Raw genomic sequence first — 22,782 nt, forward strand, 5'->3', positions numbered from 1 at the left:
AAAATGGGTTGTGCACTCCTGGTGCAAACCATTTTAAGATCTAACTAAGACACCAACAACAGATGAAGCTAGAACCAATCAGTCGAGGTGACTGATCAAAATCCTAAACACTGGTATTGGTATCAAATTGATACTTGCATGATAGGACTGATACTTTGTTTCTATCTTTTGAGTTCAGTATGTAGCCCACTGAATTGTTTTGAATTTTGGGGGGAAATAAAAAAATATAATTCAAACATGAACTATGAAAAATGTCCAAACCTTTTTGTGTGACAGTCACATCTGTTAATTACAGTCTTTACCACAGAACAGAGGTTGACCGAGGTTGTGCTTTAGATATAGGCACATTTATACTACAGATCTCCAAAAAGCTCAGTTTAAAAAAATACATGACAAGCTGAAAGGTGTATTTTCTTGTGGTAATTATTGCAATTAACTATTATTAAGTAATACCTTTTTTTTAACTAATTATTGTGGAAAGTAAAAATCCCAGTGTCATAAGTATTTGTTCAGAATTTGCGAACTGATGATGATTTATCCCATAAGTCATGACACACTGCTCTTCTCTACATAAGCTGCCTTTATAGGTTAAAAGTATTTTTAACCTTAATTATTTTAATTACTCATAAATCACTTTTATGAGTTCATGACTGCTGAAGTGCTGAAAATGTTACATAAATAGACCATAGACGGCCTGTCAGTCTTTTGTCACATGTCTCCATATGCTCTTTGTCCTTTTGCAAGAATCAGTTGTTATCATTACACCTAGTGAGTCCACACTGATGCGTTTTCGTTTGAAAACGCATCGTTTTCTCTCCGTTTTGGACCACACTGAGACGGCGTTTTCCCCGAAGGAAAACGAAGCGTTTTGAAAAATCTCTCAAAAACGAATACATTTGAAGACCAGTCACTGTGTCCCGTCACAGTGTGGACAGCGAAAACTGAGACTTTCGAAAATGATGACTGGAAAGTAAACAAACGGCAGACAGAAATGAGGCAGGTTGAATCTTCTTGCGTTTCACGCATGCGCAGTACTGGAATGTAAGCGTTTTTAGCCGTTTCAATGTGGACGCACAACTTTGTGAAAACGACTGAAAATTTTCAAATCTATCTAGTGGGGACGTAGCCTAAGGTTACTGCTGATGTAGCTGCAGTGCATTGGGCTGAACTGATACTTGTTGGCTACCAGACTTCAGTGCTAACACTATGTGGTCAATTATGCATTTTTCAGGTTTATTTAAATATATTACCACACATGTGATTAAAGCAACTTCAAAAGTCAAAGCAAAAGATTACACGTGTACCCTTGCTGGAACATTCTCCATGTGTGTGTTCCTCTGTGGGTTATGCTAAAGGTCAGAGTGAAGCTCAGGGATACATCTAGGCACACGTTCACCCTTCCGCACCCCTGTACCCATTTCCCCCTTTCATTCATAATAAGGTTAACGAGATCTGTCACCACCTCGGCCCTGCGTTTATTGTGAGTGGACTCTTTCCTGTGTCAGGTAAAAATAATCGAGAAGTTCCACATACGCTTTTAACCACCGGGGTCCATTGGGGTCCTGGATGGCTGACTTGTTTTTATTGCAGCTTCTCTGGGGGGCACGTGTTGGATGGAGGGTAGGACAAAAAGGAAGTGACTTTAGGTTTTAGGTTGAGAGTAGAGAATGTTGTCAACAACTCTTAAGGATTCTAATTTTACCTGCTAAAGACAGCTATTTAAATATTTGAACAGCAGAAAAAAGTATGAGATTCTAGCAAGCTTTTCACAGTAAGCTAGCTAGTGTGTTATGCTAAATGCTAATTTCTTGCATACACGTCAATACAAGTGAATTGAAAGTTGCTCTGTTAGCAGTAACGGTGTTTCTATGACTCTAACTGCTCCACCACCCAAACTGTTAATATTTTAACACAAACTATTGTGTGATGAAGAGCTACTTAAAGGACGTTTTCTAGAATGTTCTGTTTCTGAAAGACAAGGGTCACAAATAAAACTCTGTTCTTGATCAGTGTTGCATGTACTGAAACACTGATGAAAATTGAGTAAACTGCAGAAAAAATGTTGCGGAAAAGGTCTTAATTATGAAGGATTAAATAATTGCATGACCTCCTGTAAGTGACTATTGTTAAAGTGCCTTGTCTACTTCATGACAACAGATAGCAACCTCCACCTTTAAACCTATGCCCCTATTTTACACACTCAACTGACATCCACTTTACCTTATTGCCATAAACAAACACGCCACTGGCTGTGATAGCAATAATCCCCGAGTTGAAATTTTAATGCACCTGTCAGCAAATGCGGACACCCACAAGAATTTGCACCCACCCACACATTCTCGCTACACGGGAGCCGTCTATCCCAATGGGGGTAGAGATGTAGGTCCATGTAGGCCAATGTCAGTGTTCGAAGAAGCAAAATATTTTCATTGCCAGGGTATCTGTTCGTGTCAACAATCTGATGTGTGCACCAGGTTGAGATATGCGGTTCCCATGAGGCCCGTGGCCTCGGCTGCGGGGCGTTGGGGGTGAGGAGGGGGTTGCGGGATTGGTTGTTCCCAGATATCAGGAACATGGTGAGTGTCAACACATCCAGAGGGACAGATAGAGTGAGGTCAGGATGTGACAGACGTGTGATAGACGGTGATGATTCCACAATGGAGCCATTCATGTAACTTTTTTTAATGTAGTGAAATAGATTAATTATGATACATTGACCTAAGTCATTTTTTTTCTCTGAAAAACAATCTTTTAAAAGTCCTGTTGAATGTTAATACTTACATAGCTACATCATAGCAACATAGCTATAATTGATTCTCTTGTCAAAATATTAATTCTTCATATCAGCGATTCATTTACTACTAGGGGGATTATCAGTGGTAGTAATAGATATTTATAAATATAATTTATAGATATAGACTGTCCTGTTATAATTTGGTTATAATTCAAGTCAAAATATCAATGATTTATTTTTGATTATATGTCAATCTAATTTCCAACAAATCAGCGCTCACTAGTCAAAAAACCCCCCACTAAAAACAATACTCAGTGCAGATATTTGCATTGTCAATTTCATTAATAACAGTTTATCAGTGTTGGGTAGCACAGTGTTTGGTGGTTAGCCATGCTGCTTCACAACGAGAAGCTCCTGAGTTCAAGTCTACTAGCCAACTGAGGCCTTTCTGGAGGTTTCCCTGTGCTTGCATGGTCCTCCAGCTTCCTGCCACAGCCCAAAGACATGCAGAGGGGATTGACTAATTCCAATTTAGCCATCAGGGTGAATTGTCCCTCCTAGTCCTACAAAAGACTGGTAACCTGACCTGGACCCCCCCCCCCCCCCCCCCCTCATTGTAAAGGTTTGAAATTTTACTCATATTGATAACAATTATAAATAAGATATCTACAGTTCCATGCACAACTACATATTTGAAAATGAATTTCCACTAATCGAAATATCTATTATAGATACTGCTTCATCACTGATTACATGTGAAATGTTTTGTTGACATGGCAAACATATCAGTAACCAAACTAACCAACAGGACAGGCAGAGCATAGCTCAGTTTTGTAATATTAGTCGATTTCTTGAAGCAAAAGGGTTTGGTGAAATGTTTATTTTAAGGACTTAATTAAGACCCACGTCTCATTTTTGCCCCAGGGTCCAATAGCAGCTTAATCTAGCCCTGGTGCGAAAACATTCTGGGAACCCTTTAAGCTCTTGAAATAACAGTAAAATCACAAGTGGCAAACAAACCTAAGCGAAAGAGAACTAGCCTGTAGTTTTACTTAATTCTGTCTGTGAAATGTAAGTGTGGAATATGCTTGCATTACAATCTGTTTGTCTGTTTTCTAAACTTGCTCTTATTTTTATCACATTGCCTTCCTTCACCCCTGAAATGCCCGCTATCATTGTTGCTTGTTTTTCCACCCCTTCTTTGCTATTGATGTATTATTATTCAGCATAGCAATCTAGTTTTAACTGTTCATTTTTATTGTTACTTCTACCTAAATCCTGACACAGACATTCAAAAGTTCCACTTCCAGCTGTCAACTTTGTAAAAAATGTTTTAAAGGAGAAGAGTACAATTAACTCTTTATTATTAACTCATACATGTCAGAAGTTTAGCTTTTCATCTCTATAATACCAGGCCAGTTTCCAGCGTTTGGAAATACATTCCCAAAGCATTTGTCATGCACTAATAGATTTCTGTGGATATTCTTTTTTTAAATGTCGTCTCTACTCATCCGTACATGAAGGCCGACACATTGCAAATTGATTGGAACGGCAGATTTATCTTCTCTATCCTATTACTCCTTTTAAACCACTCCATAGTGCTGTCATAATATTAGTGTTACAACTGTCACAACAAGCAGGGGTATATTATCCCTACTGTGCTTTTTTTAAGCACAGATTTACCTGGCAATCATTTCATCAACTTAGTACATTTGTAAAATAGCAACAAACCCTCTTGTTCTCTGGGCTCAGGGGGTTCTGGTAAAAGTACAGTACATGTTATAAATGGCATATTACTGCACAGATATCTGTTATTGACTGTTATGTTAAGCTTTACTCCATTGGTTTAAACTTCCAACAGCGTCATTTGTTTAATATTAATAAAAACTAAGAAGAACAATAAGTTACACCCTTGAAATGTTCTTACATTTTTTTAAAAGTCTGTGCTGTAGAAAAGAGTCAGTGAACTTAGCCATGATCTTTAATGATATTTGGACTATAAAATAATGATTTAAGTTGAATTAGAACAGACAGAAGAAGCAGACCAAGGCTTTACCCTTGAGGGGCATTTGGGGAACATTCGGTTCCTCTTTGACCTGACGTCGGCGCCAATCTCAGTCACACCACTGCTGCGCCACTCGTCCCTTGGAGACACCGACAAGGCCGAAAATGGCCTTCACTGGAGAATGTTTAGCTTTATCTCATGAGCAACATCTTGGGAAAATATTTGTGCATTTAAAAATAATTGTCCCATACATAACAATGAATTAGAGCAAGGGCTAAATGGGATAAAAGACTGATATTGTGAGATAAGGACAACCACCAGGGATAAGTGGTAATTATTCATAAAAACCTTTTAATGTACCTCAGTAAGCTTTCCTGAGCACTGACAACTACGGGTAGGCCTGTCTAGTATCACGAAAAGACATAAAAAAACACAAAAATTGCCAGAAATCTTTTTGTAAATTGTGTGTTATCATAACACACCTTTTGCTTTTAATGTCCCCTTTTACAATGTAACTCTGATCACTTAGTGTGTCATGTCAGTAAGTATACTGACATGTGAAAAGTCAAAAATGCATAGACATGCGACACATGCATGAAGCAGTGTTCCCATCTCTGGGTTTTACAATCATACGGACTTTAGGAAAAGCAGATTTAGATTTCTCCCTCAAATTATAATTTTTTTGAAAAGTTAAAGGAGCGTGTGTTAGCTATCCTCCAGTAACCGAATGGTGGGACTGCTACTTATATGTGCTAGTTGTAAAATTGTGACCGTCTGTGCAAAAATAAACCTCACAAGAAGTTGTGAAGCTAGCTGAACAGGACTCCAGCAGATGTTCTGTGTCACTGAGGCTTTTGTGCACTCAAACACCAAATGGTAGGCTACTCCCCTAAAGGCCACTCTTTTTCCATAGAATTTCTGAGATAAGGTATCAGAGTTGCCGTGAATGTGCACCTCCTTGTCCTTAGTAATCAGTGTCCATGTTTACATGAGTATGTATCTTCTCCCTCAAGGACTGGATTGCTAACACTTGAAATTTGTTGATGCACAGATATTTATGTGTAGCTGTAACCTTTTACTTTTCTTTCGGTTATGTTTTTATTTTCATGATACCCTGAACTGCAATACAGAAAGAGGGGTGTATCAAGTGGAGAAGAAAAAAGAGACCGATGAAGAGAAAAAGAAAAGAAGGGTAAAGGAGAGGTTAGCTGGGAGGCAGACATAGGAAGGAGGAAGTTCATCCACCTGTGTCTGATTTACAGCAGTCGGATATAATCTCCCTGACCAGGGTGAGATACAACTCTTTTTTCAGATCGATCTGCTCAAATGGGACTACATAGGATGAGGCCTGTTCTTGATATCCGACTACAGATATGAAACAAAGGAGGTAATGGCATCGCACTATAGGAAACGTACGCCTGTGCAGTTCAGAGATCAAAGACAAAGAAATTTCAAATGTCTCAGATTTGTTATGTTGGTTTTAAAGATAAAGGAAGTGAAAAACTATTTGCACTGTTAATCTGTTCAGCCGACGTGGCCCAAAATTGCAACTTCAAAAATTAACATTAAAAGTCCAATAACGTAAAAGAAAGATAAATTCAGTCGCTGTCACAGCATTCTGTTGACACGTGTACCTGCAATTAAAACCTTAAAGGTCAGCAATGCAATACAATTGACCATCTTGCTCTTGGAACCACTCATGGAAACACAGATCCAGAGATTTGTTTGCAAGAATAAGGCCTCAGCATGTTGTTTGATTCCCCACACCACCCTCCACCCTTGAAAATGAAGTATACTTTTATATTATATATATGTGTGTCATATTTATATTTGCATATTTAATATGTATATTATACATATAAAATATAGATAGATGTGCATGACTCCATTACTTGTTTCAAAGTTCACCATTGCAGCTTTTCCCCCAAGGACAGCTGCAGACTTTATATGTTATTAAAAATTTAGAAACCAGTAAAATATTAAAATAATATTAAAGGTAAAACTGACTTTATACTAAACATCAATAATGAATAAGTAATGAAGTAAAGGATAGATTTGCAGCAGACAAACAACAGGATTAAAATTATGTTTCTTGTTTATATATAATGGTATACACTCTGTTTACTTATTCCATTCATTTGTGCAGTGCAAAAATATTTGTGTACCATAAGAATTACATTTTATATAATCTGTTTTATTTATTTGTATTTTTATTATGATTATCAAATTGTAGTGTTTTTAAGATAAAATATATTTTATTGTTGTTTCATTACTGTTCAGTGAGCCTCATTCACATCTGTCCTGTTTTTAGCCGAAATAATGAGACTCTCTCTCGACTTGTCACATTTTAATCCGAACCACATTTTTTTCTTGTCCAAAGCAAGTAATGCTGGGGCCTAAACCTGACCAAAAAGGCAAAAGTTTAAACTACGGGTGGAGACGAATCTAAACGGTGAGAGACCAGTTTTTCAAGTTTCAATCTTGTTGATTTCCCACGCAGCTGACTTCTGTATTCTAAGTATCAGTTTCCACTGTGCGAAAGCCATCAAAGTAATGTTTATAAATGTTAACAATTTACAGTGTTGTGTCATTTCATAAATGTACATGCCACCTTCAGTTCACACTTATTAACAATAATTAAAGCGTTGCCAAGTTCCATTGTGGTTAGCATGTAGCTGGTAGCTACAAACACAGAAGCTAGAAAGAACTGCTTTCCAGTTGAAACAAACACAGACAAACCACCAAAGCAGACAGACAATCATTAACAAAAGTGAAAGAAAAATATTTTCATGAGTAGACACACAGAAAATCCTGCTCACTTGTATTTCTAAAGACCTTCTTACTCAAGCGCCCGCACTACAACTATGCACGGAAGGGCTAATCAGCAATTAGTGATTAGCTATGTCGTGCCACCGTCACAACCCCGCCACAGTGTCATTTCCTGGCTACTGGGGCCCTGCTGACTGACACCCTCCGCTTCTTTCACTCTTTCACATCCCTCTCAAAGAATCTGATGAAGCTGCTGCGGCCACTCACTACGTCGTCCACACACCCGCGGCCTCCTCTTCCCTCCCTCTTTTCTCTAATCACAGGCGAAACAGGCCTCTGCTCTCAGAACAAAGGGCGCTGTTTGTTTTTTGTGCAGGCGTTTTATTTCAGGCGTGTTCCTTCGTGTGCGTGTGCTGGCCTTTGATGTATACCACACCGACGTTCGCCGACTGAACGATCCGCGCCCCTCGGCAGCAGCACGCAGAGAGGAAGAAGACAGGAGGACTTACAAAGGAGAGGAGAAGTGTTTTCCTTCCCTCTCAATCACTGATGAACTCTTTCTACAATTGAATGTCTTAGTCTTTCATTTAGCTCAACTCAGATCTGAGCTCTGTGCAATCAGCTCACTGAACTTTTCAACCTCAACAAGGCAGTGCTGATGTGGGCCTTTCCTAAGTTTAGCTCAAACTAGTTAGACTTGTAATGATTTTTTCATATCCCTACTCCAGCTGCTGATCACAAGGAAACTTTTAAGCGTTCTTTTTTCCTTTTTGTGCTATTTGTCTAGACAGACTCTGAATCACATAAAGGTACACGAGCATTGTCAGAATGTACAAAACTAGCCAAGGCAAAGGAAGCTACAACCCGATCACCTGATAGGAGGGAGTCCCCTCTCTGAGATAAAGAGACAGACAGCTGATGAAGAGAACGACGCCGATAAGACGGTGTTGCATGATGAGTCCCTCGCTTCCCCGCCCCTGCAAAGTGAGGAGCTCATACACACATTTCTCCATCGTCTACTGGATATCATGCTTCAGGTCACATAGAGAATGCCAGAGATTTGTGTGTGTGTGTATGTGTGTGTGTGTGTGTGTGCGTGTAGATGTGTGTGAACAGAGCAGAAAAGGTGTGAAAAGTCTGACTTCTAATTCACCTCTTTCTTCATAGGGGTTAATTGTTCCTTCCTATCCGGCTTACTTGAGATTTAACAAAAGGAGGGTCTGAAGTGCCTTCCTCAGATCTTCAGAGCCGAACATCTCCCTAAAGACTGACTCGTCCTCCACGTCCAACATAATCTTTTATTTTTCTCATTATTTAGTCATCTGAACTTAAAAATGAACACTGATTTCAAACAGAAGGACCCCTTCTCCCCTCTGTTTCATAAGCTCTCTGTGTTCACACCGGTCTCTATGACCAGGCGGGAGCTGTTTGGAATAACACATCGACAAAACAAACAAAACAGGCCGTTATCAGGCTGGGATCAGTCACTCCATTAGACAGTCACTAATGCTGTTTGTTCTCTGCAGCAGTCCACAAGAGGGCAACGTTTGTAGGCTGCACATGTGACCTGACCTGCACTGCATACAGTATCTATTCTGATCTGAGCATGTCACTTGTAGGTGACAAGCACTCAAATACTCCTAATGCAAGCTGAAAAACACAGAGAGAGAGAGAGACGAATGCTAATGTGCTCCACTGTCCCATAATGCACCAAGGAATAGGAGCGGCCACTCACAGCAGCGCAAATTTAATAAAGTGAGGGTGTTGGTGAGATAGCTGCAGAGAGATTGAGGGAAAAAACAAGTATTACATGTTTGAAAAGACATCGTACTAGCTCTTTTTGAAGTCTAGTAGATGGTAGCACTAGAAAGCTGCTGCAGTACATCACTCTCTCTCGTCCTTTTCTTTATGAAGAAGAATGCCCACAAGCTCAACAAGCCACAGGTTATCTGGGAGCTGATATCAACACAAATAAACACAACTTTCAGTAAACAAGATGCTCTGCAAAGTAAAATTTATATTTTAAAAATGTTACACACCTTTGGAGAAAGTTCACTTGCAACTTCCAGTAACAAAACATCACAGAAGAAGGCAAAAAAGTGAATAGTGGTCTTGTCAGACTTTGAAAATTTACAATCAAATGCTTCGTTTTGATAATTTAAGATGGTTTATTAACATGTCAGATCAGATGTATCTTCTGAATCTCCATCCCGAATTCAAATTAAATTCCCTCCTTCCCTGCACACACTGGTAGCCCGACCTGGTAATACCATACATGCCCCGCAAAGACTCATAATTGCCAAGTGCTATTTGATGGCCAAACGGGATTATGTCTTCAAAAGAAACATTAGCTGTCTTTAGGAAGGAGTGTGAGGGATTGGGGCACTCGTGCACCCCCCGCCAACCCACTCACCCCCTAATCTGGCAGGGGACCCCTTCAGTCACACTCCTCCACCTGGCTTCCATTACCTCTCCACAAATCCCTAATCCCTCCGTTTGTTTTCCCGGATAGAGACCAAGAGGAGAGGAGGCGAGAGCTGGCTGAGGAGGAAAGGGAAGGCAAGGATTTGGCGTCAGGGGTTGATGGCGAGTGTGGGGAGCGGCTATTTAGAAATGCTGATTTAGCGCAGTTAAAGCTTTTCGTTAACGTAACATAGGTTTGCCTTTCATTTCTATCTAGTGGGAAGAAATGTGTGTGTGTGTGTGTGTGTGTGTGTGTGTGTGTGTGTGTGTGTGTGTGTGTGTGTGTGTGTGTGTGTGTGTGTGTGTGTGTGTGGCTGGCCTCGGCGGTCTCCTTTCTTTAATAAAAGTATTGTTTGTGTTTCTCCTGATTGGGAACACATTGGGCCTGGGTCGGGCCCTGACGGGTCTGGGGTCCGGGGTCTGGGAGGCAGACCAGGGGTCCTGTTCTCTGGGGGTCTCTCCTCTGGTCCTTCCTCTCCTCTCCTCAGAAGTCCCGTCTGCTCGGGGGGCCACAAGGGGCGCCGGGGTCGCCCCTGAGAAGTGTCCCGCCGCGGGATGACCCCTCGCTGCCTCTGTCAGGGGGTAACCTTAGTCCACCTCCTAATGCACCCCCTCCCTTCCCCCGCAGGGATGTAATATACACACACTGACACAAGCCAGTCACCAAACAGCCACACACATACCCAGGCCATTGTTCTCTATACGCACACGCACGTTCACACCCTTTTGCTCAACCTTCCCCTTACCAGACACACACACATACACATTACCAAAAGAGACTGTCATGCTGGTTGAGCCCGGCTCTGCCTGTGTGGCTTCAGCTTTGTTGTCTTGACGACGCCCCGTGTTTGAGATCTCCACATCTGATAGTGTTAACATGATCAGATTCAAGCTGTTTCGGCCTTGTAGCTGATCCGGAGACACAAGCAGAGCACAAAATAGAAAAGAAAGAAAAAGAAAAAAATAAGCGGTGGGATGGCAAATAGGAAAATCATAGGATGTGAAAATGATAGGAAATTGAAGTCAGGGATGGAGACAGAAAAAGCCACACCACACCTCCACTCAGCATGACCAGCGAACACATGGACCCTATATTAGCTCATGGAGTTAACAGGCAGCAGCGGCGCTCTGACATGAGCTCATGTGTTTGGACAGATCTGCTGAAGGTTTAAGACCAGCACCGAAGCCTTATCTGATCCTCAGATAAAGTCTCACACTAAGAATGAGAGGAAAACACATGCACGGAGGCAGCCAGTGCGAATGAATGGTGAGAGGCGAGCAGGGCAGAAGGAGAAACGGGGCTCTTACGTATGAAGGGGAGAAAGAGAAAGAGAACGACTCGCCCTGGCTACGCATAGAGACGCAAAGATCACATGTGGGTCCTGAGAGACCCCCTGAGCATAGAGTCGACACTGGGTGTGTGTGGGTGATGATGTCAGTGTGAATTACAACAGTGTGGACAGACATGTGAACAAAAGTCACTGTGGGCCTCAGTATGTGTTATTTTATATCTTCAGGTTTTATGAATGATTGGGACATCTGTAGGAACATGTGTGGCACACGTACATGCAAACTGGAAAACCGCGTGTTATTATTGCTGTTTTAATGGAAGACGTTATGGGTTGAATTCTGCTAACGGTGTGAAATTCTTTTCTTTTTGCTTGTGCTTTTCTGCATTTTGTGGTTGCATATCACCTTACATTTTAGCTGCTTTGTAATTCTCACTCCTCAGTTTGACAGCTCAGTTGATTTCGGCCCTGAAAAGTCACTGCTGCCTTCACATCACTCATTTTAAATGATGATAATCCTGCTGACACTTGCTTATCTAACACTAAGATTTTAGTTTGTGTTAGGCTTTTCATTTTAGCTGTCACTTGAACATTTTTCAGTAATAGTAATTCAACTTTTCTCAAGACTTAAAATTTTAAACACACTAAGCACTTATAATATAGACTTTGCTTCATTGCCTATACTGAGACTTGTTTCAGATTTCCCACTTCACTTCCCTTGATCAAATAAAGTCAAAAGTATTAGCCTTGAACAGTCTGGTTTCCTCTGTTTTAAAGCTTTTTTGGGATTCATTCATTCTTATTTAAAAATATGCTACATGGCAGCTTTTCTCTGTGGTCCTCAGTGTTTTATTAGTAGCCACAGAGTCTTCAGAGAGTTGCAGTTGTAAAAAAAAAAATTAAAGTACATTCTCCCAAAGCCTTGAATCCAGCCCGTTCACTTGCAGTCAAGTTTCGGGTTTTGCGTTCATTACATTAAACTTTGCACATCTGTATGCCTTTCCATTCTTGCATCATCAAATCTGTACACGGCACACATCAGTAGACACGAACAACCGCAGATCGCCGAGGCTTTGGTGCCCAGCATGATGTTGCTTCCTGCAGGAAGAGGGAGAGCAGAGGAAAAGCAAAACAGGACATCTTCAGATCTGTCAGGGGAGCAGCCCCTCTCCTCCTCCTCTGCCCTCGGGGGGAAAACTCACCAAAGGAAGCGCTCTCGCCCTCTCCTTTTATCCCCCCTGTTCTGCCCTGGCCCTGCTCTGCTCTCTCTGGGACATGTTCTCCTTTTCGCTAGTACTCCTCCTTTCCTCCACCACTCTGAATTAAACAGTGATGGATGTCACCTTGCACAAGGGGATAGTCTGATGGCCGCCTGCTTTCCATAGACTGAATGTAATTATTTTGATAACGCTTTGTTTATTAATTTGAGTAAGATACTGACTGCAAGTTCATTAGTGAATAGTAGCAAAGTATCTACCTTAGATAACTTCATATCAGTAGTTACCATACACTGTAGCAGATCTTATCTAATGCCAGTAGATTTTGTGTCGTATTTATTGAAGATTCTTAATTATCATAATTATACTCACACACGCCTGTTGTTGCAAAGTGGATATTCCTGCTATACATTTTCAGCTCTATGTAAAGTTACATGAATAATGGGTTGTAATGGGAGCCAGAAAAGATTCTTCTGTGTTCCATTTGGAAAGACTAAACTTAAACTCTCATCTCATTCTCCGCTCCCAAGTAGCCGACCCCTTAACCATCCTTGAGGTTACCACAGCCACAGTATCTGCTGCTTATGCGTGTGTGTCAGTGAGTGAGCGCACAGTGTTTTTCAAATCTGTGAGATTTTGCCTCTCCGTGTGTGTGTCCCATTGCGTGATTTTCCTGTTTGTTATTTTGGTCAGGACGGAGGCTGAGGAGCTGGAATCGGAGAGGTTTGTGTGGCGTGCCATATGCAGAGAGTGACACGCCGTTGGCCAAGCAAAGTGTTTTAGTGGTGTGTGTGGTTTCGAGATCCCATCATCAGACTGGACATGTTTGAAGTCGGCAGTGGTGGCCTCGAGAATCATCTCCTAGCATCTATTCAGTGTAAAATATGCAGAAAGAAAATAAGAGTCGAAGCCAAAATGAAGCGTTTCTTTTTGTATTCTTTTGTGACTTTTGCTTTCATTTCAGACCATAACTCAACCCTTGTGTCCCCCCCTCCCCCCAAAACCTCTGTAAATGCATGGGTGGCATCTGACCCAGCAGTGCCTGTAAGACTAATAGTAAAATTGCCAATCATTAGCAAAGCATGCTATATCACTCCATTTATGAATAATCAAGAGATGCTGCGATAGAGAAGAAACTAAAGAATACAAAAAGGTAATGAGAGAGAGGGAGAGAAAGCAGGTAAATAGACCATAGTGGACAGCTGGCGTTCAGACGAGGCTGCCTGGCTTCCCACTGCTGTCTTTCCATTTGGAGATTAGATAACATCGCTTACCTTATTCACTCCAGCCCACATAGTCTCTTCTCCATTGTACACGGGTAGACTGGCATGTTGAGGAAAGGAAGAACAACCTTGCCTGGTTGCCCTAACAACACTGCGGTTCAAAGAGAGGCTGTGAGGTGGGAAAGAAAGAGAAAGAGAGAGTATGGGCTATTTATGCAGGGCTTGTGCTTTTTGCAGAAAATTGTATGCAATATTTTTTAGCATACCTTAAAGAGGTGCTAAGGTTTTTTTGCAAACAAAATGTGACACTGTGTTCCTCAAAGCAATTCCCAAGATTTAAGAAAAAAGGCCTATAGGATTACAAAAAGCAAGCATTAAGCAGAAAGAGGCATAAAAGTGGGAATTATGACAGACTTCTCCTTCCAGAAGTGTCAGATTAGAAGGCTGCACACCTGCCATGTCCTCTGTCCTTCTTCACCAAGCTTACACAGAGACCACCAAAAGCGGGGTGCCACCAGCACAGCACATGAAGTATAGCTCTGCCGTTCTGCACCATTAACTCGCACTGTTCTCACACGCAGCTCTACTGTAAAGGTCATTCTGTTCACCTCTGATTCTTCGCCATCTTTCAGCTGCAGAACCCTCCAACCCCCCACCCCTACCCCAGTCTGTATGAAGGAAGTGGGTGAAGAAGTCTCAAAACATTGCTCACACATCTCTTTGTGCACAAGGAAGAAAAGAAAAAAAAACTAGAGTGGTTAACAAGCCGCCGTTTGAGCATTCTCCTCCCGTTCCTTGTCACCCCCAGGCTTTGATCTGTCTTCGGGGTGTCAGCTGGCAGCCATGTTTGTTTGCCCAGCGAGGTAGGCTACCTGTGTAATTACCTCTAACGAAGTGACTTGTTTTGATTTGGAATGAAATCTAATCCCCTCGGCTGGGATGAAGATGTGGAAATGGGTTTGAGGTTACTTGGGAATGAAGTGAGAGTCTGGCTGTGACTAGCTGGATTGTTTCAGGGAGGGTGAAGAGGTTCAGCCGGTGAGTATTAAAAGGAATGCTGTATTGTGAGGATGGCAATTTTGGCTTGATATGAGTTTGGTCATTTAAGGTGTGGCAACAGATCAGGAAAACCTCAAAGAGAATCTTGCTGGCAGGAGGCTGCAGCACTTCACCTCTCATTGAAGGTTAGCAAGAACACAATGAAGCTCTCCTCTGCCCTGGACTCTACTTTTACCTCTCTCCACATTTCCCTCTACGCTTTAACTCATCATTGGAGTTGTCCAGTAGTCTCCTTCTCCTCCGCCTTTTTATCATGCATCAATCTTCATGCTCTTTTGCATTACTGAGTCGTTCCATTTATCAGTATACCCACATACACGGCTTTAAGGGGCCCGAGTGTAAAGGTTTGCCATGGCTCCCCACTGACCCTCTCACCTGAGGCGGGTGAGTGGAAGCACATTTTATGTTCCTGGTCTAATACAGCCCAGCCCACATATATGCACTGTTTTCACGTCATTTTTAATCATGGTACATTCAGAAGTATGCAATAACACAAAGCATGCAAATTAAGTAGTTTTACAAATGTTATTCCTCCTTTCTTTTTATTGTGTTGTTGCAAAACTTTTTTTAGAGTAACTTCTTCTGCAAAACCAAACTCACTGCTTCTTCCCTTTTTGGTGAATGTCCATTACACAGGACTTAGTAAAGTGGAAGACCATGCAGTATCCCACAGACTTATGTTTAGAAAAGAACTGCTGACTGAGTGTGATGAAGGGCAATGTACGGTCATGAGTGGGGATGTGGGATGCTCTCATATGATTGTCTGAATGTTTCAAAGTGAGGGGATGGATTGTACAAAGAGGGGAAGTGTCTCTCAAACCTTCTGCAGAGTGACACCCACAATATGTCGATTCCATTTTGTGCAAACTCGTGAGTACACATCTGACACCTCAAAAATAAGAGTATAGTGCATGCATATATCTGCCTCTCTGCATTCCTCACTCAAACATTAACCCATGCGGGCAGGGATGCAAAAGGAGATGCAGGGGGAGATTCTGGTGGTCAGTGTTTATTTGCTCTATCTCACGCTCTTCTTTCTGAGAGGAACAAGAGCCATGTTGGGGACGCCACATGAGGGCTGAGGGTACATCCTTCTCCTTCCTCTTCATCTCTTCCCTCTGTCCCTCAACCCACCCCCACCCCTCCCCTCTCTTTCCTGCACCTCATAAGGATTCCATTCAAGAGCGGCGGCGTGTTGTTGATGTTTAATAATGCAGGCGAGCCAGATGCAAATGAACCAGAAACCAGCCCAGTAAGATCAAACTAGGACAAGCAGTGAGAGCTGTCTCTCCCAACAGCTGTCCAGGACAGATGCACCACTGCTTATGGAAGATAAGAACCTCTGACCTCAGATAAGATTATTAACCACATTTTAATTATAATAACTGCAAATAACACATTAAGTCAAATATTATCATGTGTATTTCACTTGTTTTTTCTTCCTATAGATATAAAGAGTCCCTGACAGTGTTAAGCAAGATTTAAAAAAAAACCCTTCATAAGCTTTGTTTTGGCAATTTTTCACCTTAAATTCTCAACTTTATGAAACAGAATAACAGGCTTTCATTTGCTAGTGCTTGAAGGCTGTGTTTTTTTCATTCACCCATATCAAAATACATATGCACACAAAGGGCACAGAGCACAGCTTAATCTGTCACTGCGCTATTATTTTTAAAAAGCAGAGGCTCCCTTGGGGGGGAAAGGGAATGTAGGATGGTTTAAGACTATATTGGAGAGAGGGATAGAAAAAAAAGTGGGACATTTTACAAAGGCTTAATAAATAAGAATAGACCATTTTAACAATAAGAGTCATGGTTCAAAATAATTCAAAATAAAACTAAGATCATAATAATAATAATAATGTATTCATTTAATCATAACTGTGATAATAACGTTATCAACCACAACAAATATTATATAATTATTATTGTTATTGATGATGATGACGCTATCACAGTTAAGATTAAATTAATAAATTAGAAGAAATTACTTTTATCCTACTACTACTACTACTACTACTAATAATAATAATAATAATAATAATAATAATAATAATAATAATAATAATAATAATAATAATAATAATAATAATGTTGTGGAAACGCACTGCTGTAGCTCCTGCCTGTTGTCAGAAGCCGGCTGGTCGTCTCCAGTCCGGTCGGTTGCTCTCCGGTCCCGACCTGACCTGGTGGTTCCGTTCGCCACATTCCACCCGCATGCGCAATTATAAACATCCTAGTCCCAGACCTGCGAGTGCAGGAAGTGCGAGAGAACAGGAATTCCACTCTTTCAAATTAGATTGAGGCCCGTTACAATGATGGCTCCTCAGCTCACTGGAGGCCCGCCTCACGCTCACATTATAGGAAAACTATGGCCTAGGTGTTGTACATATGTGGAAAATAAGTTGTGGCTGCGAGTCTATCATAAAAAGTAAACTAAAGTAAAAGTAACTTAAAAGAGCAAAACATTTAAACACTGATTGTTTTACAATTGTTGTGATTTGGATCATGTCTGTAGTCATCACGAAGATGGACTATATGGACTAAAATCTATATCGCGGGCTTGTAATACACATACTAAACATTCTCCTAACTTTAGGTGCATTTACATGAATATAAATAAAATATTTTTAGAAGTATTGGAAGTCTATCGGACTGTGTGCGGGTGGTGGGCCGGGGAGTTGGAGGCTTTTTTATTGGGAAGTTTTTCCACGAGGTGTCTGGGATTAAGCGATAACTTGAGAAGACTTTTGGAGTATGTGTATTTATCTAGGAAGAAGACACGGACTACTCTTGTCTCTCTGTGACAGCCTTTTGAGTCTCGGGAGTGCACGCCGCTATCTCGCCCATCGGATCCAGAAAATGTGCAGGGATAGTACTCATATCTGGTATTATTAAGAACAGGCAGAAATAATCCGAAACAACAACAAAAACGTTTGTGAGATGGATTTTTATTCGTGGGGTTTTTCAAAGCACAATTGCTAAGGTGCAGAGAAGAAAATTTCAAATAAGTGGAAGACATTTAAAAAAAATCATTGTTACTCTTCAGTTATACACCCTTTTATTATTTTTTATTAATTATATTATATTAGTAGTAGACAGTCTACAGGGAAGTTATTTATAGTCTATTTGTTTTTATTGTATGTCAAAGTTACCTTAAAAACAGGCTGTGCTCTCACATTAACATTCCTCAGGGCTGTCCTGAAGCCTGTAACTACTACAACCAGTTCAGGTTTCAGGGTCCTTATTTTGTTTACGGATTGTCGACATGCTGTTTACAGCTTTGTTATGTGACGTGAAGCGCGTGCGTGTCGCGCAACAAACCATTCCTCTATTAGGTTACAGGTAGACTAATGGAGAGAGACGGATAATAAAATTGCCCTAAGACCAGCGGCTTGAACCTGAACAGACAAGTGTCAAGTAAGTCCTCTGACAACACAGAGAGAGAAGAAGAAAAAAACATTTAGAGCTAGACTACCTGAACCGGAACCTAACGGGGTTACGTGGGGTCGTTTAGGTGACACAAATAAAGCAGGCCAATTATTTTGAGACAGCAGATGACCTTTATTATTATTTTCAAGACGTCATAGATTACAAAGATTACAGACTCTGGAATTACCTTATCAAAAGGCTATATTTAAATAAGCACACCCGTTTTGAAAGAAATTTCTGATTAAGTTTTGCTATTTAGCATTTTAGCCTAGAAGCGGTGAGATACAGGGTTTTACGGGTGCTGCACAGGGGCCACCGGGGAAGTTTGAAAGGGTTAGAGGACTACAATACATAATTAAAAGCGATAACAATGGGCTATATTTTGTAATGCTTTTATTTATATATATATATATATATATATATATATATATATATATATATATATATATATATATATATATATATATATATATATATATGAACGATCCCCCCCCCCCCCCCCTCCCCGTCAATTTTTTTTTTTGTGAGTGCAGAAGCAGAAAACAGAAGAACAATGTGGAACAATAAAGGAAGACTAAACAAGTCATGGAATCGCGAGGTAAACCTAAACATTTAACGGCCGGGACAAAAGGTTTGTTTTTGTGATTTCTACTTTATTTGCACAAACGCAAACCACTCTACATATAGATGCCCTGTATAAATGAGTACAAGCAATACCTTCAAGTGCAATGGGAATAAACCTATAATTTTTTAAAATGTAACTTAACTTCCATGTATAAGCATTTAGCCTTTGATATTTCAAATTCAAAAGTGATTTCTCTGAGACAGGGTTGATTTTACAGTTTTACGGACAAGTAAGTAGGAATTCTTAGTGTATACTCTTAAATAATATTTGTATTAATTAACATGATGATGTCATGTTTTAACCAAACCATATACTTGCAAAGTAAACCTGTAATGGCGGTGCAGAGATTATCGGGAAGTGCTGTCCGTCGTAAACACGTGAAAAAGACATTGGAACAAGAAATAACAACGCGTCGTAACTCTCGAAAGTGTGAGTCGGCGGTAATTGCATGTTGAGAGATGGTTGGCTCTCAGCGCGGTTCAGCTGCTGCAGACTGGCTGCAGACTGGGTGCAGGGTGATGACACACATGGCAATGCTGCTCCACCTGCAAAGACTCCCAAAGCACGGAAATACACTCCCAGAGAAAGCCGAGGGGACCCTCATGGGTGGCCAGAGAAATGTATACTTCACCACGCACTTCCCTCTCCGCGGTGAGCTAATTAAGCACCACTAGCTATCCGGATTTTGTAAGAATTATGTGGACTCTACAGCCCTTTACAAATATGCATGACTCTGGTGAGAATGTGTGGACTAGATTGTATATTTTGGACTATATATTGAATTTACTAGAAAAAGTGAAATTTTATATTTCACATTCAAACGTGGAAAAATATAGATATATTAAACAGAATTACTTTGAAAATTGGAATACGTTTGTTCCAAATATTTAATTTTGGGGTTGTTTTGCGCAAAGACATATTTCGGAACATTTCTTTATCTGTTTTTGTTATTGTTATTATTAATATTTTCCACCCCTTTTTCTGAAAAGCTTGCTTCCTTTCTGACTCAAACAGCAGAGTCAGTCATGTTAATATAATATTTTGAGCAACGAATTCACTAGCTATAAGCATAATTGCATTCTTTCAACGAATACCTGTATTTCTATTTTCATTACTCACTAACTGCTTCAGGTTTCCTACAGTGTTTTATGCCTGCATTTTACTGTAAATAGGTGTTTATCGCGCATATTATTACTAGTATTTTGAACCCTTTCTGATTAATACAATTTTCAACAAGTGAAGAAGAGCTCGTTTTTTCATTGACTGGAACCACGGAAGGCGGAACTAAAATACGCACAAATCACAAAGCACTACGTCGCTCGGTGTAGAGCGCTAGAGCGAAAGCAGCCTGTCAGCGGCCCTGAAAAAAAGGGGAAAGGGCTGGCCTTACTGACTCACAGTCCAAAACTTGGGTTGCGCGTCCATCAGAAAACAGCTTAGAAAAATCTCAGCTGAAGAGAGAGGAAGGTCTGGTGCATGTCACGTACTGATCCGCAAAATTACAATTAAGATTTCTTCGTGCGCAATTTGGAGGACAGTTTTTGACTCACTGGTGCATCCTGAGATTCTGCAGCGCAGCATTTCACCGATCGAGACAGAAGCGTCAGAAAGGTGTTCTTTTCAAAGTTTAGACTGGACTTGTTTGTTTTGGTGTGTGCGCAATGATGGCCACTTACCAAAACCCAGAGGATGACGCAATGGCCCTAATGATCCACGACACCAACACGACCAAGGAGAAAGAGCGCCCAAAAGAGGAGCCGGTTCAGGACAAAGTCTCCGAGAAGCCGGATCCGTCCCAGAAACCGCCGTACTCCTATGTCGCTCTCATTGCCATGGCTATCCGGGAGAGCTCCGAGAAGCGCCTCACGCTGTCCGGCATATACCAGTATATAATCACCAAATTCCCCTTCTACGAGAAGAACAAGAAAGGTTGGCAGAACAGTATCAGACACAACCTGAGTCTTAACGAATGCTTCATAAAGGTGCCGCGGGAGGGCGGCGGCGAGAGAAAGGGGAATTACTGGACCCTCGACCCAGCCTGTGAGGACATGTTCGAGAAGGGGAACTACAGGCGACGCCGCAGGATGAAGCGGCCTTTCAGACCCCCACCAACGCACTTCCAGCCGGGGAAGGCCTTGTTCGGAGGGGACAGCTATGGCTACCTTTCTCCACCCAAGTACCTGCAGTCTAGCTTTATGAACAATTCCTGGTCGTTGGGCCAGCCGCCCACTCCGATGCCCTACACGTCCTGTCAGATGGCCAGCGGCAACGTGAGTCCAGTGAACGTCAAGGGGCTGTCAGCCCCCTCATCATATAACCCTTACTCCCGGGTGCAGAGCATGGCGCTCCCCAGCATGGTGAACTCTTACAACGGCATGAGTCACCATCACCATCCCCATCATACCCAGCAGCTAAGCCCTGCCACCGCGGCACCACCTCCGGTCTCCTCCAGTAACGGAGCCGGCCTTCAGTTCGCGTGCTCCCGCCAGCCCGCGGAGCTCTCCATGATGCACTGCTCATACTGGGAACACGAGACCAAACACTCGGCGTTACACACGAGGATTGATATTTGAAGTTTACCAACTGGTCCGTGCAAAAATGAAGACTCTGGGAGAGAGAGACAGAGAGGTAATTCCTGTGATTTCAAAACAGAGCCGACAGTATTTTGAAGAGACCACTCTGACTCAGATCTCTTCGGTTCCAAGCTGACATCTAAATGCCGACGGGGAGCTATATGCACGAGGTGATGCTGAGAAAGTTTTATGAAATGGAAACAGGAGGTAAAGGAGTCATCGGCTGCTCATTCATCAGGTAGCACAACCTCTGGGAGCCATTTCGTGCGCCTGTATTACACTTGGACTGATGGCCATAACTCGGTATTGTAAAATCAAAATTGTGAAATGAAAAACTGATTATTTTGAATGGATAGACATTGCTGACATCGGTCCAGCTGTATTTTTGGTGTGCGTAATGATTTGTCTCAGCTTTCCTTCGGCTTACTGCCGAAAGACGTCCTAATGAAGTCAGAATTTTAATGTGTGATTAAATCAGAGCTAATTTTGGCTTTCTTAGTAAGCTGCACCGAGAAAGGCCTGCACGGTGATACTTCACCTCCTGCTATAGTTGGATACTTTGTTAGGTTTAAAAGGTGTGGGTAGAGATCCAGCAAACTACCAAAAGAAAAAAAAACAATTCAGGGCTTTTCATACTTTTTGATTACATGATGTAAATTCCAAAGTGACGCCAGCCAGTGTCAGATTTTGTTCTTTCTAAATATCGTTTTTATATATATATATAAATGTGATTAGTTATGTTTCATTAATGTTGGGGCCATGTTTCATTTTAATTAGCACTTTCCCTTTTTTTAGGTTTGTCAATTTCTTAATAAAGTTGTATTTCTTAAATAATTAAGTGGTCATGAAGTAATCTGTTGTATGCTTTAGGCTATTATAGCAACCACTGCTGGCAGTAGGCGAGCAATCAGTAATAAACAAATCTGTGAACCTAACACGACATGAAAGTGCCACATTGGTTATGATGCAGGAGTTTTTTTCACAGCTTGTTCAAGAAAGAAAATAACACTATTAACAGCGGCGCGTGGTCGGCTGAGGATAGGCTTACATAAAAATGGCTGATAGGCGCACTCAGTATCACTTTAAAAATTAAATATGTATTCTATTGAACTGTTTGGCTCAAATTAGGCACATTTAAAAAATCTATCGATTTATTATATTAGTGTGACCAGGTAAAAGCTTTCTCTTTCAACTAAGAATCAGTGTCTGCGTTGTGTGCAATACAATAAAAACACATTTAGACTTATTCATTAGTATTTATGCCCGCTAAGGACAATTAATGTCATATGTTTAATATTTTATATTTTTCCCATCTGCAGCGGCGTTGCGTGTAGGTAACAGTCCTCTTTTTTACTAGTTAATTTCAAACAGACAAAGAAACAAAATACACACAT

At 41.2% G+C, this 22,782-nt stretch overlaps 1 protein-coding gene across 1 annotated transcript; it reads left to right on the forward strand.

The window, feature by feature from the left end:
• The first annotated feature begins 20,227 nt into the window (after positions 1 to 20,227).
• Positions 20,228 to 22,222, forward strand: foxl2a (forkhead box L2a). Its single transcript, XM_085245058.1, has one exon. The coding sequence runs from the start codon at positions 20,477 to 20,479 to the stop codon at positions 21,386 to 21,388; it is 912 nt and encodes a 303-aa protein (XP_085101184.1). The 5' UTR covers positions 20,228 to 20,476; the 3' UTR covers positions 21,389 to 22,222.
• Positions 22,223 to 22,782: the final 560 nt, after the last annotated feature.

This window comes from Mchenga conophoros, linkage group LG14 (genome assembly GCF_057382185.1).
Source record: "Mchenga conophoros isolate Kocher_MC1m ecotype Shallow Benthic linkage group LG14, M_conophoros_male_GT1.1, whole genome shotgun sequence".
NCBI lineage: Eukaryota > Metazoa > Chordata > Actinopteri > Cichliformes > Cichlidae > Mchenga > Mchenga conophoros.

Coding starts and splice junctions, on each gene's coding strand:
- foxl2a (XM_085245058.1), top strand. CDS start 20,477: ATGATGGCCACTTACCAAAACCCAGAGGATGACGCAATGGCCCTAATG.